Source organism: Manis pentadactyla, chromosome 9 (assembly GCF_030020395.1).
Source record: "Manis pentadactyla isolate mManPen7 chromosome 9, mManPen7.hap1, whole genome shotgun sequence".
NCBI classification, from domain to species: Eukaryota; Metazoa; Chordata; class Mammalia; order Pholidota; family Manidae; genus Manis; species Manis pentadactyla.
The window spans coordinates 113,544,999-113,562,041 of NC_080027.1; the positions used below are offsets into that span (position 1 = coordinate 113,544,999).

At 36.8% G+C, this 17,043-nt stretch overlaps 1 protein-coding gene across 5 annotated transcripts in view; it reads left to right on the forward strand.

The window, feature by feature from the left end:
• Positions 1-17,043, forward strand: part of HMCN1 (hemicentin 1) — a 420,069-nt gene that overhangs the window by 388,770 nt on the left and 14,256 nt on the right. For 4 of the 5 annotated variants that reach the window (XM_057507948.1, XM_057507950.1, XM_057507949.1 and 1 more), the window contains 9 exons: positions 2,058-2,207; positions 2,524-2,661; positions 3,611-3,732; positions 4,359-4,596; positions 9,344-9,406; positions 10,396-10,515; positions 11,421-11,555; positions 13,928-14,041; positions 14,281-14,406. In XM_057507948.1, the coding sequence (XP_057363931.1) occupies positions 2,058-2,207; positions 2,524-2,661; positions 3,611-3,732; positions 4,359-4,596; positions 9,344-9,406; positions 10,396-10,515; positions 11,421-11,555; positions 13,928-14,041; positions 14,281-14,406 (1,206 nt within the window). Of the gene's footprint in view, positions 1-2,057; positions 2,208-2,523; positions 2,662-3,610; positions 3,733-4,358; positions 4,597-9,343; positions 9,407-10,395; positions 10,516-11,420; positions 11,556-13,927; positions 14,042-14,280; positions 14,407-14,531; positions 14,640-17,043 lie in introns of all 5 variants that reach the window. The other variant, XR_008999387.1, reaches the window with a different exon arrangement.

Sequence of the window (17,043 nt, forward strand, 5' to 3'; positions counted from 1 at the left end):
ATTTAATGTATTGAGAACAGACTTTTTAAGGGCTGTAAGAAGACCAAGAAGGACAGTTTCACATTATTGAAATGTTGAGATACACAAAGCCTGAAAGTTGCTTTAGAACTAATACGTCTCTAAAAATCTAGAAGACCCATTTGGCAGAGTGAGAGAGAGGAGTTACATGAGAAGATTTATAGCTTCTAGACAAACTAAAAGAACAGGGGTCTATGAGTCAACTGCTCAACATGTCAACTAATTGCCAAGGATTCTGAGGCTCTAACAGGCTAACATGGTGGCAGTCATAGTTTCAATAGAGGCATTTTGTAGCTCAGCCTCTGGTGGCAGAGGAAGGCCAAATAGGCAGACAATTTAGATTACAGAGTCTGGCAGGGAATCCAGATGTGGTAGCCAGAACTAGGAGATGTCTGTGGAACCCTGGGATTCAAGTTCCTTGGCAAAATAAGAGGCCACGCTTATTAGTGATGACCCAGAGAGCTAAGTGCATTAGTGGTCCTTCTACCCAACTCTTCTCCTACTTAGGACTAAACAGAAGAACCGAAAGATAAGAACCTGAGTGACCCTACCATCTACTTTCCTGCCTCATCTTACAGCCTGGCTCCCCATCACATGCCAGACTCTCAGCTCCTCTGATTTCTCAGACGTGACAAACCACCACCTCCTGAAAGTGTGACACATGCTTTTCCCTCTACCCCCCCCGGATCCGCTTTCCCTTCGGCTTAGATCCCTAAGCTTTCTTCCGGTCTCCATTCTACTTTTACTTCCTACTCTTATAGATATACATGGTACATGTCAATGTTACATTTATTTGTGGAATTCTAATTATTGTCTGTCTCCCCTTTTCTGACAGAGGCTCTGTGAAGATGGGCCTCGTGTCTTTTTATTCTTCTTTCTTACCCTTGTATCCTCAATACTTGATGAACAATGAATGTAGCCCAGAACATGAAGGCTGGATGAATGTGAAAAAAATGGAGAAATACTATACTTACTGATTTTCTGAGATTGCATACAATTCTATTTCTCTCCAGTATATAATAATATCTGAAATGCCTTGTGATAATTTTGATATATATTCAATTAAAAGTCATCAAATAATGAATATTCACAAGTTTCACTATCCGCTTCTTCCCAATGTTTCCCTTTCTTGTCAAACCATGCAATTTATTTAAAAAAACCATTTGGTAACCACCAATTCTGTGTTAGTACCTTATAACTTAGCTGAACAATAGAAAGAAGACATACTATTACTGCAGAAATACTTTTTAGAAAATGTACAATTGTTCTCAACCTATTGTCTTGATATATAGGACTATTAAAAGTACGACATCCTTCTCAAATTTGCTCACGCATTTTCTGATACGTGTACCAAGAAAAACTTGATAAGTTCTTGATCTGAAACCTATGACTAAACAATACCCCTTAGATACTCTATGTGTATGTTGACAGTGACCTGTAAGAAGGCTAAGGTTTCCTCACTTCTCTCTGTGTTCTCATGAAGGAAGCAATTGAAAAAACATGGATTTTAATGCCAAGTACATCTGGGTTCAGATCTCATTCTACCACTTCCAAGCTATGCAGTGATAGGAAAGACAGTTGATTTCTCTGTGCTTTGTTTTTCTAGTCTGCAAACTGTGGCTATTTAAAACTGCCTTATAGGATTGTTGATAGGAGGAAGAGTTACATACTAAGTGCTCACTATAGTGCCTGACACGTTCCATAAGCTCTTATTATTATCATCATTTCATCACCATCGACAACACATACTTTATTTTGGCTTTGGGACCAGGTGCTGATTGTATTCTTTGGATTGTGAAAGAATGCTATGATGTGCACAGATTGGAAGGATCCTAGATTTATGTGTGATGATGAGCGTTACATAAGCATTACAATGTTTTGAAAGCTTATTTATTTTACCCTTAAATTCATATGTCATATGATCTATTAAATGTCTGGGGGAAGATTTATAACATCTTTGAATACTGGCCTTCTCTTCCCCCCTGTAATGTTGATGAAATGGTTTCCTTCTCCAAGAATGTTTCTTCTTCCCCCAACAGGTGGGCCCCAGCGAGCCAGAGGAAGTGTTATTGGAAATATTAATGATGTTGAATTTGGAATTGCTTTTCTTAACGCCACAGTAAGAGATAGCCTTACCTCTGATACTAGAATAATACATGCCCAAATTACCAATGTACCTCGCAGGCTTGGTAAGTCTCTGCATGTAAAGTTGTTAATAAGCCTCTGTTTTAGAAACTGATATACTATTCTTCATCTGATTATTTCCACTTACAAATTTCTAGAGGTTGCTGCTTTAGCTAGTTGGTATGCTAGTCTTTAGCTAGTTGTATCCCCATGGCAAACTCTTAAAGACACAAATCTAAGAGGTACTGATACAGATATTTATTTTTATGTTATTCAAGATTATTTAGGATCCATCCTTTTGAATAACATGCTATGGAGACAGTAATAGCAATGGATTATAAATATTTTTCTTTGTCACCTCATTTGTCCTTTCTTCTTTAGGCCCAACAATGAGAAAGATAGTTTCTATTCTAAATCCCATTTATTGGACAACAGCAAAGGAAATAGGAGAAGCAGTCAATGGCTTTACTCTCACCAATGCCGTCTTCAAGAGAGAAACCCAAGTAGAATTTGCAACTGGTTAGTGCCAACTGAACTTAGTATTCTATTACTATTAAAAAAAGTTATGATTGCCTTAAAAGTTGTGGTTAATGAAAATAAGTTTTGTGTTCCCACAGAGAATAATGTCAAAGTTTTTGATGCGATCTTATCACAAATGATATAACAGCAGTTTTATATACCTCTGTAGACTTTTATGGACATGGGACAATAGGGGGCCATGTGTTTCAGACAGTATAGTGATTTTTGTACTCCAAAAGCTTTTTCTCATCTTTTCTGTATCATTTCTTCTTAAATCCTTAGAGAGGGTTTTAAAGGCCAGAACAGAGCAGGAAAATGAGTCATTGCTATTAACTCAAGGCTTTTGTCTTTGAACCTGAGATTTAATTAGGATGCCTTATGGGGTTTCTTTATCAAAACAATGGAAATAAAACCCATAAATCTAAAGACTTTCACTTTTTTCCTTTGTCTCGATGAATACACATTAGATACTCATGGCTTTTTCAAGTACAGACAGGTTTTTATAGGCCTCATTTCAAGCCTTTTCAAAGATGGTCAGCCTCTGGGGCAATGCTCTTAAAGGAAGAGTGGTTGAAGGAGAACGTAGCTTTAATCAGTCTGGAAAACAAGTGGGTCTTTTCATGGCCTTCTGCTTATTAAGATGCCCCTTTGCTTCTTCTTGAAGCACCAGAAAGAACAAAGTCTTGGGACCAGACTTGTGGCCATCGCCAGTCTGCCTGGTGAAGCTGTTTGTCCCTTCTCAGGCAATCTGTTTTGCAGAACTGCCTTGCTAATGCTTATGAGTCCAAAGTGTGATTACCTCACATAATGACATGCTACATTTTTGCCATAGAAAAAGAAATTTTATTCAAGTTTGAAGTAAAATAACAGCTAAGCTGGTTTATGAGGTGACTCTGCTTACATAAATCCTGTATGTGTTGCTGTTAAATGCATGAATTATATTTCCCAGGAGAAATCTTGCGGATAATTCATAACGTCCGGGGCGTGGATTCTGATGGTGTGTTACTGCTAGACATTGTCGTGAGTGGCTATGTCCTGCAGCTTCCGACACCTGCTGAAGTCACTGTGAAGGTAAATATGACAGGATAACTTGCCTTCACTATTATTAGAGTAGCAGTAAGAGTGGGAGTCAAAGATCCATAGGGAGAGTGCAGAGAACGTGTATAGTTTCCCTTGCTCCCTTTAGAGAGTCAGTGTCTGAACCACTAAGATTAGAAAAGGCTATCCTGTCATTGTTTAAAAATCTTCAGGGACAAGTCTTTGGTTGTATTACCCTGCCTACCAGGACCAAGATCATTCCTATGTTGATTTAAGCCATTTGTTTAATTTCCTAAAAACAGAATAGTGCCTTGCATAAGTTTTTTATATCATCCATGAAAGTATTTTAGGAATTTAAGAATGAGAACAATCACTCTTTCACATATTTTCTTTGCTCTTGACCAGCAACTAAGTCCCTTATGAAACTATAATTTATGACAATTGAATTATAAAACTAATATAGTTTTAAACAATTAACAGGTTCAAACTTCATTTCCTGAACACTACTATACAACTACAATTTTATTTAGAGCTATATATTTTTAGCCCCTAAGCCTTTTTTCCCCTTCATTCTGTATCTTGTAATAGCCTCAAAAAAAAAAAAAAAACCCAACTAGGATGAATCATGCTGATCCTCAAATGCATATCGTCCTCCTTAGGACTATACAGAGGACTACATTCAAACAGGTCCTGGGCAGCTGTATGCCTACTCAACACGTCTTTTCACCGTTGATGGCATCAGTGTCCCATACACATGGAACCACACGGTTTTCTATGATCATGCACGGGGAAGAATGCCTTTCTTGGTAGAGACGCTTCATGCATCCTCTGTGGAATCTGACTACAACCAGTTAGAAGAGACGCTGGGGTTTAAAATCCACGCTTCAATTTCCAAAGGTAATTTGGTTAAAGGAAAGTCCAGCCTTTTCTAAAAGGATAAAGGAATTTTATTGATACCATGCAAAATAAAGATATTAAGGCGTAGACCGAACACAATGACATCGGGTTTTTCACATGTGTTGCCTATGTTTTATGATGGGTAAAGCCGTGGTAAAGCCAGTCCTCCTGGAGTGCTAGTACATTTGGTTTGCTAAAATGCTTCTTCATCTAGCCTAATGGTGTTGTGATTATTCTAGTCCATAAAAGCAGAGAAGTTTAAAAATATATATTCTGTCAGATGATTTTTCTTTGGGCCCACTTGTTCTGAATCTCTTATTTGTCAAGGAATATTTTTAACTCGTAACTCATAATATAAAAGTGTATTTTAACCTAAACTAGTCAAAAAAAAGTTTCCATATGTTAAACGCATCTTCTAAACACTATACAGCAATAATCAAGATTCCAGTTTTCATTTCTTATTCTTGAAAATTATGATACTCAAATTATTTTCCAGTTTTCAAGCAAAGTGTACAACTCTTAATCTCAGCAGTCTGCCTGTAGTTTGCAGTGTTTATATCCTGAGATGTCCTTTTTGGTCACAAGAGGCACCACAACAATTAGCAGTCAAATTCCATAGGGTTTTGATGCTAGGAGATAGTTGCATGTAGTTATGTTATAGATACTGTTTGAGCTTTAATTTTGAACTTTAGGCTCCCATGAATACATTTTAAATGATTCTTATGGGCCTTGCTTGTGTGTTTTGCTGTGTGATAGCTTCCCTAAAACATATCCAGGTAGATTTTAAACAGCATCATTTTGTTTTATCGTGTTCAGTAAATACACTAAAACCTCATTTTCTCTATTTAATCTTGCTTTCATCAGTTGTGAATATGACTATTTTCTTCTTCAACATCCATCAAAACGATTTCATTCAATTTGGGGTCATAGTAATTCAGGAGTACTTTTTCACTTCTTTTGAGATACCAGCAGATTCATGAAACCTGTAAGCCAGTGGAGTTCACACCCCCTCCACACAGATATCAACACCACCACCTCATTTAACTATTTTCATACATGTTCAGGTTATTTGGGCAGAATAAAAGAGCTGCTGGAATAAAGAATTATGTTTTCTCTCCCCAATATTACCTACTTTTCAAATCTAACCTCTGTCTCTACTTTTCCTAGTATTCCATAAAATTTTTAAAAGATAACTTGATACACAACTTTGGTTAAAGGTGAATTTATACCATATGGAACTAGAGGAATCAAAATAATTTTTGAAAAATCATGTATACTTTCTACCAATTATTTACAATTATGTAAATCTTCTAAGCCTGAAACTATTTGAAGGTTTTTGTGGTATCCTTAAGGGTGCTGTTGGGGGCATTGAGTCCCACAGTATAAGGAAACACACTAACTGATCTTTAAAACACCTTACTATCCTTAAAGACTGTGATTCTATTAATACTTTTCATATATGTGCCCATTTGTTGTTAACATGGTTCCTGCAAATTGCAATTGTGTATCTGCAATTTTTTAAGTGACCACCAGGGGGAAAGCTTGCCTTCTTGGATACTTAAGCAGCATGTTCTTTCTCTGCTGTTTATTCTACTCTAGATCTATGGTTACAATTCAATTACAATCAGCAAGGGAGCTTAACGAAAGTTCAAGTTTCTAGGCACAAAGATTTTGGCTTAGCTTATCTAAGGTAGGCCCTGGAAGTCTGTATTTTTAACACAGCCCCTAAATGATGCCAATGTGTCTGGTCTGCACACTGGCATTTGGAAACTACTGGTCAAGACAACACACAAACATAATTCAATATAATTTGAAAAAATTTTTATATCTTTAAAATCAGGTGGACTTATTTTTTAAATATAATTATAAAATATATTTATATTTTGCAAGTTAATCAGAAGAAGATACCAAAATGATAAAGGAAAAGGTGAATAAATTTAACTACAAATAAAATTTTTAAGTGTTCTTCATGGGGAAAAAAGAAATTTGAGAAGGTAAAATACACACCAAGAAAGATATTTGCATTACATATTATGGACAACTATGATTGACCTTAATATATATGAGGCTCTTAAAAAATCAGTAAGGAAAAGGCTAACACCCCAACAGAAAAATACATAAAGGCTTGTGAACTGGAAATTCACAAAGAAGCAATGACAAAGCAAATATGAAAAACTGCTTAACCTAATCAATAAAGAAATGCAAATTAAAACAATGGGGTACCATTTTCCAATTATCATTGTTAGAGATTAAAAAATATGATAACCACCCAGTATTGGAGAGGTATTAGGAAATGAATGCTTCATACACTGTGGGTAGTAATTATAAATTTGTTTAACATTTCTGGAAAGCTGTGTGTATCAGTAGCCTTTCAAATGTTCATTATCTCTTTAGTTCCCTCATTCTAGGAGTCTGCAGTAAGACAGTCACAGAAATGATCCATAATAAATGTCCTGTAAGAAGTAAATATGTAAGTGATGGCACAGCAGTATGATAAACTCTTAACCAATCATTAAAATAAATTTAAAGAAATATTTAGCTTATTTATTCATGTAAAAATATTTGGTGCATACCTACTGTGTACCAGGCGCTGTTCTAGGTATCGACAATGTAATTGTAAACAAGTGAGAAAGGGGAATGTACACAACTTAATACTAATTGGAAAGCAGTGCACGAATATGATCCAAACATGGCTGCCCAGTGCAGTGATTATAAGGCAGCTGTTACACGGATTAAAAACACAGATTCGTGGACTTCCTCCTTGGTAGTTCTGCCTAGGATAGGACCAAGGGATAATGTAATAAGCTCTCCAAGAAATATAATTTTATGATCAGTAAAGTCTGGCCATTATTAATCTGTAGAGTAAAAGATCTCAGCTTAATTTTTTGATGTATGTACTTAAGTGACTAGAGAGAAAAACATCAAAATGGTGACAGTAGATTATTCCAAGAGACAAGGTTATGGGGATATTTATATTTTTCAAAGTCTCTGCAGTTATATATTGTCACACCAACAAGCAAATTTTTTTGTATTGCCTCCCTACTCTGTCAAAGTGAAAATCGTAACTAAATAATTCAAAATAACATACTTTATACTATAAAGAATAAATAAAGGGAATCTACAACAAACTTCCCAAATGCCACCTAATGGAAGACATCATGGAACCAAAACCTATAGCTCTGATCTGATAATAACTTAAGTGTATATGACACATTTTTTTCCACAGTTATACACCCCCACACAGTGCCCTTCACAACAAACTGGTTGGGTGAAAGAATGTATGTATAAATGAGTAAATAAAAATGAAGTAGGAATTAATCACCATCTGAGTTGTATTCTTGAGCTCAGTGGTTTTTCAAAAAGACTTGCATCTAAATTCTTGGTCCAGCTTACATTAGTTCTCTGACTTCAGGCAAGCTACATAACCTCCAAGTCAAATTCCTCATCTGAAAATTGGTTATGATGGGAAGAGGGGAGTTGTGAGGTTTCAATGAGAAACAGCACATGAAGTTCACAGTACTGCATGACCAGCAACCATTCAATAATCCCTTAGCAATATGGTCAGGGTGTTCTGTCCCATCCTTCTATCCCCATTCCCTGTAGAAGCAGGAAGATTTGGATGCCCTCCGGGTTGTTTGTGCACTCAGGGTAGAAATGCATCATGAACCTCTGATTTCTCTTCAACGTTACAAGCTAAATTGGTTGCCTAGAAATGGCAAATAGGGCGCTAGTTGTCCAGTCAAGGAAATATTTTCACTGGAGTAGTATTTCTTACACTGTCCAAATATATAAGTATTTAAAAGTTTTGAACAGGTTCATGTCCTCAGTAGGACTCGAGCAATATTATACTTGGGGACTCTCCAAAGTAGAATAAATCTGTAAAATTAACTAATGCCCGGACTCCCTCTATGAAGAGCACATAAAGCAATAATAAAAATAAACATATGATATGAATTAAACGATTGTCTTTCAAGTTCTCTGTGTATGTGCATGCACTCACACATGCCCACGGACAAACATTACTTTGGCAACTTGAAAGATAGTTTCAAGTTTTTGCAGGTCAGTAATATTTGAAAAATATTTGCTAAACTGCTTACAGCAGTCAAGACAGAATTACTTTCGAAGGGAAGAAATTTCCTATTAACCTGTTTATTCTTATTAATATATCTTTTTTCTGACATTGACCTTGAATCTATTCTATCTATCACAATATGACTGTTTCTCCTTACTTTGACTGTATGGAAAAGGAAAACACTTGGTGACACATGGGAGACTTTGACCCAAATGCTCCAGATTGCAAATGGAGGGGATCCGCAGGAGGAGAGAGTTTCTTCATTAGTTTCTATTTTTCACTGGCATAGATTATTTTAAGTGGCATTCCTAGAACCAGGGTAAGCAGCAGCTGGAAGAATAGGATTTTCCTGTGGTTATGCGTTGCATACACATTGATCTTGGATCCTTTTTCATTATCGCAGAATGTTATGTAATTTTCTATTGATTAATGTAAACAACTTAAAAAGAAGATATGTTTCCAGTGGCTGCTTGCCAACAATCTCTGGACTATGATTCATTTAGCTCTTAGTTGAGAAACAGGAAACCTTTTCCATCCTGCCTGTTTTGCCTATTTCATTTGTTGCACCATGTCGTTACATCTGGGTCACACCCTTGCCAAGGAAGATTATAGTAGAAAGAAGCAAGAAATATATCATTCTAACAGCTAGTTAATTTCCTTTTTTCTCTATGGCAGGAGAACGCAGTAATCAGTGTCCCTCTGGATTTGCTTTAGACTCACTTGGACCCTTTTGTGCTGGTAAGTACGAGAATAAATCATGCATTTTTATTCTTTAAAAAATGCGAATAATGGATACCATTTAATGGACATCAATTGCCATCATCACAACAATTCTGTAAGTGTCCCATTTCACAGGGGAGGACATTGAGATGTGAAGAGGTTGAGTGCCTGAGATCACTCGGCTATCAAGTGGCAGAACTGGATTAAATTTAAGATACACACAGAGCCCACACTCTTTGGATTTGGCCACCCTCAAGTCTGTCGAGGATCATCGAGTCCAGAGGTGCAGGGAGCACAGGGACAAAACACTGGAATCCATCTGGCCACTTGATTGCCATGAGTGTGAAACAGAAACAGTCCAACTCTAAGCCACCTAACCCTAGAATTGCTCAGTCATAAGATAGGGTAGGATTGGGGGGTCACGGACTAATGGCTAAACCGGCCTTGTCTCATTCAAGTACCGGTACAAGACACAGACGAGTAAACAGCTAAGTAAATGGTTGACGAACTCAGGAATGCATCCACAGTGCCTTTATTTCTACTAGTAGGTAATGTAATGTAGTCCGTAAAAGGTGGTCTTTAGACAGTATGCTGCCCAGATTCAAAGTCCAGTTCTGTCAATAACAGCCTGTGTGATGTTGGGCAATTTACTTAACCTCTTTGTTCATCGGTTATCTTGCAAAGTGAGGATGATAATAAAAATACCTATCTCCCAGGTATGTAGTGAGTAATGAATTCAGGTAAGAAAGGAAGGATTTCAAGCACAGCACATGGTCATTGTATCATCCCGGTTGTTTTAGAATTCATCTAAACATCTTTTCACTATAAAGATAATTTGGGGACTCAAAGTTTTATTTCGTGTTCCCATTTTGTGGCACGTGGTGCATTTTCTATTACATTTTATTCAATTCATTGACCTATTTAAGCAACTATTTTCACCAATTTTAGTAACTCCTGGAAAGTAGGGACTTCCCTTACTAATTGGGCCTTTTCGTTCCATCTTTCAGATGAAGATGAATGCACAGCAGGGAGCCCCTGCTCCCACATCTGCCATAATGCCATGGGCACCTATTACTGCTCCTGCCCAAAGGGCCTCACCATAGCCGCAGATGGGCGGACTTGTCAAGGTAGTCACAAAGCTGAATCTAATAGACACTCTTAAGCAATGGTCATGTCACTCTCTGGCCAAGGAAAACATGGGGTTGACCAATGCCCTTCTTCCCTACTCTTTCTGCCCTTATCTTGGTAACAGAAGAGGGCTTCATTAGGTTTGCAGAGTAAGTAAAAGGGATACTGCTCACAGTACCTTCATATGGGCCACACCATGGACAAGGATACCCATAGTGATCCAGTCTCCACAACACAGTGAGGAGAGGCAGGCAGGACTGTGACCAGACTCATTTTATAATGACAAAATGAGTGATTAAAGAGGTTACAAAGAATTCAAGTAAACAGCACAATCCTGGCAATGCTTTGGGAACATTAAAAAAAAAAACACTATTTTATCAGAGTCCAGATATGCTTCAAAGTTAGAAATGTGTAAGAATCTAGTTTTATTTTATTTTTTTTAATGAAATCTGATGAAAAGAGGAAAGAATCTCTCTCTCTGGGCCCAAGAAAGCCCCTTCTAAGTGCAAAACAGAAAGGAATTAGGGGTACGCAAGGGAGAAGAATGATTTTTCTGGAATTTCCAGGATGCATTGGGCACCATGTATACATTATTCGCTTTAATTTTCAGAGATAAATACCGTTATCATTGTTTTACAGATGCAAAAACTGTATTTTTTAGAGACATGTCATTTGTCAGTGGTCTAATGGACGAGGTGGCCCATGGAGATAACACGCTATGGTTCTGTGAGCTTCTCAGCGGCTGAGCCCACCTGAAGTGACTCAACCACAACACTCGAGCACCCTTGCTCGTGTATATTTTTCAAGTGCTGTTCACTGCTTTTCTTATCCTCATTTCATAGCAGGTTGATTTTAGGTTGGTTTTCATCGACTTGCCTTCGGTGAATGACTCACTTTTTTGTAGATATTGATGAGTGTGATCTGGGTGGATATACCTGCCATGCCGACCAGGACTGTGACAACACCATAGGATCCTATCGCTGTGTGGTCCCTTGTAGAACTGGCTTTCGGAGAACCTCTGATGGGCTGAGTTGTCAAGGTATAAAAATGGAAGCCCTTGTATCATCTTCATTATACTAGGAATTAAGGCCTCGCCCCCCTTTCCCCACCACTTGAATCATTTAAAGTAAACTTGATATTGGGATACAATATTCAATAGCTATTTAAAATATTTGTAACACAGTGGTTTTGAAAAAAAGTTTTGCCTGTTATGTTTGTGAAAGAAAATTATACAGGACAACCTAATAGAATCTATTTCAGGAAACTCCATTGCATAAGACTACCATGATATTTATTTGCAGGGCTTTTTTAATAGGCTAGAGCAGTTTTAGGCTCACAGAAAACCCGAGTGGAGGCTAGAGAGACTTCCCACATACCCCCTGCCCCAACTCATGCATACCCTCCCCCACATCAGCATCTTGCACCGAGGTGGTACACTATTTACTGAGGATGAACCTACATGACACATGATTATCACCCAAAGTCCATAGTTTTTAGGATATTAGGATTCACACTCTTGGTGTTGAACATTCTATGGCTTTTGACAAATAAATAATGACATGTATCCTCCATTATAGTATCCTACAGAATAGTTTCTAAAAATCTGTGCTCCACCTATTCATCTCTCCCCTCCCCAACCTCTGGCAACCACCAATCCTTTTATTGTCTCCATAGATTTTACATTTTCCAGAATGTCATATAATTGGATATTATATGGGATATAGCCTTTTCAGATGGGCTTCTTTCACTTAGTAATATGCATTTACATTTCCTCCATGTCTTTTCATGGTTTGATAGCTCATTTCTATCTAGCGCTAAATAATATTCCATTATATGAATGTGCCACAGTTTGTTTATCTTCACCTATTAAAGGACATCTTGGTGCTTCATTTTTTAGCAACAATGAATAAAATCTGCTACCAGGATTTTTCATAGGGGCAGAACAGTAGATACAAAACTGAATGCCTATCATTGGTAGAATGAATGAATTATGGTACATCCATACCATGAACAATTGTGCAACCATTATAAAGAGGAATGGAGCTCAACTGTTTGGCTTAAAGGAATTTCCATGAGGTGTTGTTAAGAGAACACACAAAGATGTAGGAAAGTATATGCAACTTGTGTAGAAAAGAGTATGTGGCTGTAGAACAAACAATAACCAAAGAAAATGGATGTATGTATTTAGGTAAAGATATATACTCTACATAGAAGAGTTATGCTGTTATTTATAGTAAATTGTTAATGTAGATTGGCTTTTGTATGCAAGGAGGGTAAAAAGGGATAAGGGAGGCTAAGCAAAAGAGGGAGAGGAAAAACTGCACTAAAAATCTTTTAGAAGTATATGATCACATTTATGCATTTATATTAATATGTACATATTTTAAAAGATTCAGTTAAAGGATCTTAAATAGAGAACAAGTACAAAATAAGACATTGGCAATCTTGAGTTTAGGAATGTAAGGTAAGGATGAGAAGAACCTAAATATTGTGATTGTTCTTTTGAATGATTTGGAATAGAACAATAGAGAAAGTCTCTTAGAGAACAACTTCTCTATAATAGAGAAACTCAAGATGAGTATAGACCTGAGGGAGGGATTTCATTAGAATAGGAAAGATTTGATCATGTCTATAGGGATATGGGAGAGAGTGACAGTAAGGAGGGAAGACTTGAAAAACACACAGGAGGAGGGGATGTTCAATAGATCAAAGTCCTCATCTTGGAGGAAGATGGGCTGCAGAGCTCAAAAGCTTAAAAAAAGGGATTTTTCTTAAATGAGAGAAGAGGTGTCTCTTCCTCTGGGACTGGAAGGAAGAAGAGGGGGGAAGGTACAGAACACAGGCAATTGCACATGGGTCTGAGGTGTCCATGCCTGCACCTTATTACACCATGACCCAGACAGTGTTTGGGAAGTTTAATTTGGCAAGGACTACAGGCAAGGAGAAATGCAAAGTTGCTGTAGTCAATTAGGCACAAGGTGATAAAGACCTCCATCAGGCTAATAGCAGCAAACAGGGGAAACAAAGGTCAATTTCGCAAGATATTGCAGAAGACCTTAGCTTTTTTTTTTTCCTATCTTCAGTGTTCCAGTCTGTCAACAACATTCCTGGGGTGAAACTCCCTAGAAACGGGAGTGGGAGCAATATGGTAAAATACTTAAAGTAGCGAAGTCTTGCATCAACAGAATTTTGTGTCACTGGAAATGTTTACCTTTGAGTAAAGAAAAATACCGTCTTCAGTAGTTGAGAATTCTATCTATACCTAACTGATCATAGGAGTGCAATTAGATTGCTTTTAGGGAAGATCTTACACATGAACATGATCAACAATCATTAAAATGTTAAACATTTGGGATAAAGTAACCCAAGTTTTCTAACAGCATATAATGAAAGTTTTGTTTTGTTTAACAGATATTAATGAGTGTCAAGAATCCAGCCCCTGTCACCACCGTTGTTTCAATACCATAGGCAGTTTTCACTGTGGATGTGAACCTGGGTATCAGCTCAAAGGCAGGAAGTGCATGGGTAAGAAAAGGGCTTTGAATTCAAAGCAGTGGCATTTCTGTAACTTCTTAGTGGTGTCCGATCTAATCCAGTCTAATTATATAGCTCTTTTTTCTTAACAATGGATTTAAACACTGTTACCTTATACAATCAACATCTATAATAGTTTATGATATTCTTAATATCCACAGGTATAATTTCTGTGGCAAAGTGGAAGAAATCATTTTCTCAATCTGCATTACCTTTGTTCTTTTATCGAGATGTGAACGAGTGCAGACAGAATGTATGCAGACCGGAACAGCACTGCAAGAACACCCGTGGCGGCTATAAATGCGTTGATCTTTGTCCAAACGGAATGACCAAGGTGGAAAATGGAACGTGCATTGGTGAGTGAGTGACTGTTTCCATGACTAAGAGCCATTTACCATCAACAAGCCAAGTAAGGCATTTCTTCTTAAAACTAATGATTAGGGTAAATTTAATCAAACCAGGAAATCTTCTTTTTCCACAGATTTTTAACTCTATGTATGGTTGAACTTCTAAGATGGTTGAACTCTGGGGTCACAGGGTCATGGCTTTACCAGGAAATGGAAGCTCACCATGGAGACTTATGACCATTGTGAGCCCCTGTCATTTACACACTTGGTTGACATAGTTAAAGATCCACATAAATTAATATTATTCTGCATCATTTCCAATATGTAATTTAGCCTATATGTTGAGAATTTCATAGGGGGGATAGGAAAAATTATATTTGCAGGGGATTATTCAAAGTTCAAAATATAGCTATTTTAGAACTACATATTCTTTGAATATCAAATCCATGGCCAGACAATAAAGCAAATTGTGTTTCTCCCTAAGTTCATTTTTGTGTGCCTGTTCTGTACTAGTCTGCCTCAGTTAGCAGAATTTGAGCTGCATGATTTACAAAAATGAAACAGACAACATTCCTGATCTCATCTCTTTACAATCTACTGAGATTGGCCAACTCCACTCCCCTTCTCAAAAGAAAAAAAAAAAACTATGATACAAGGCAGAATGAAATACCATAAAAGAAGAACAAATAAAAAATTATACAGAAAAGTACTCAAAAGAGTGATCATATCAAAAAGGAGTGACTATCAGAAGTGTCTTGGAAGTGATAACATTTAAATGTAGCTTTGAATGGAATGTTAACAGATGGAAGTGTTTAAAAAAAAAGGCAAGAAAGCCTTGTACGAGGGGAAAGAACTGGACTTAAAGATAACGTACTAAAATTCACCCTTCCTTCTTGATAGCTACCTGAACTTGAACAAGTCTTAAGATGACACAGAAACTTGAGTTTAAGTTTCTCATTTTAAAAATGTGACATTTTTATTTCATTCTGAAATATTTATTAATAAAGTCACAGTGTGTCAGATTTGTTTCAAAATAATGTAAGAGGGGGACAAGGGTATAGATGTAAGTAAGGAATAATGACCACTTGTTGATACTTGTTGAGGTACATGAAGGTTTAGCATACTTTTTTAAAAAGAAACTGCGAATATTTAACAAGATTTCTAAAGCCGAAAATTTTGTGTAAAATAAGGTATTATCTTGCAACTTGTTAAATATATTTTTTCAGACATTGGATGTTGTATTTTTATGTATTTTTAAAAATATTAATGGAATTGAATAAAAGAAAATTCTAGGTTGATGCACGGCTTGGGCGACAGTAACTCTTGGCTGCTGCCTTTACGGGAGGTCGCACCCGACAGCTTCACCTGTATTGAAGGGAGTCTGTCTCAGTCCTTCCAACAGTACAAAACTATAAATGGCATCCAGATCATTAAAGTATGTCCTCATTTAGAAACTTTGGCAGTCCTAGTATTTAAACTGTTTTGACGATCAAATTTTTGGTTGCCTTAAGATACTTTGTCACGGTTTTTATGTTTGCTTTACTGCCAAATAAATTTATACCTCCCAAAGTTGAGATGCAACAACTCAGTAAGGCAACTATGTATGCTCTGTCTGTGAATTGTTCCACAGACTAATACATTTTGTAAATAACTCTTCCAAAATCACCTATCAATAAAGCAGTCTTGCCATATACATTATGTAAAAAGGTGATTTTTAAAAATCAGTTTTTAAATTCATGTTTGTACATTAAAAGGGTTTTTTTTTTTAACTACCATTTCTGTGTTTAATATGCTGCGGTGCAATAACCTAGATGCTCTAGTCTGTATATCAGGATCTGATTTACAAGAACAAAGTCAGAGCCAAATACTAGTGATGGCACAGCATCACGAAAATCATTGTTTCTTAATTTCATTTACCACATGGTGAACTTGTGATTCAGATTCTTCCATTTTCACGGACAATTAAAAACAAAAAAGTACTCTTGTAAAATGCTCTTTCCTGTCTTTTCTTTGCAAAGCAGAAATATTTTAATGTAAAATAAAAATGAAGCTCAGTGGGCAGTATTAATAAAGGCCATGTTTAAAAAAAAAAAAACTCGGGAAACGGGGGATAGTGTATTGTCAGATTTCAGACTCATTTCAGCAATGTAGACATAGGTAAACATTTTAACTTCTAAGGGTCGTAGCCAATTAGTCAGATGCAGTGTTGTGCAACTATTAAGTTTTTTTAAGAATGTTGACTCTGTAATTATGTGTAAGATTAATTTGAAATTAAATGAGCTGAAAGACCAGAAGACTGTTTAAGAAGCTATAGCAAAAATATGGATAAGTGAAAATGGAAAGCAGGGATATATGGGTTGGACGGAAGGCAGTAGAATTACCCAATAGCTCTGATGCTGAATAACTCTGAGAATTAACTCTGATATTTGCAGCCTGGTTGACTGGGGGCGAAAGAATGCTGTTCTCATAAATAAAGGGGCAATGATGAGACACTGGGGATGTGTTGAGTGTGAAATACTGAGAAAACATGGAGATGGAGAGGACCAGCTAGCAGCTAGAAATGTGAGATTGTAGGCAAGAAATTACATCCTACAACTGCTGTAAATCTACATGAACAAGCTTACTAGGGTCACCAGTATAAATAAA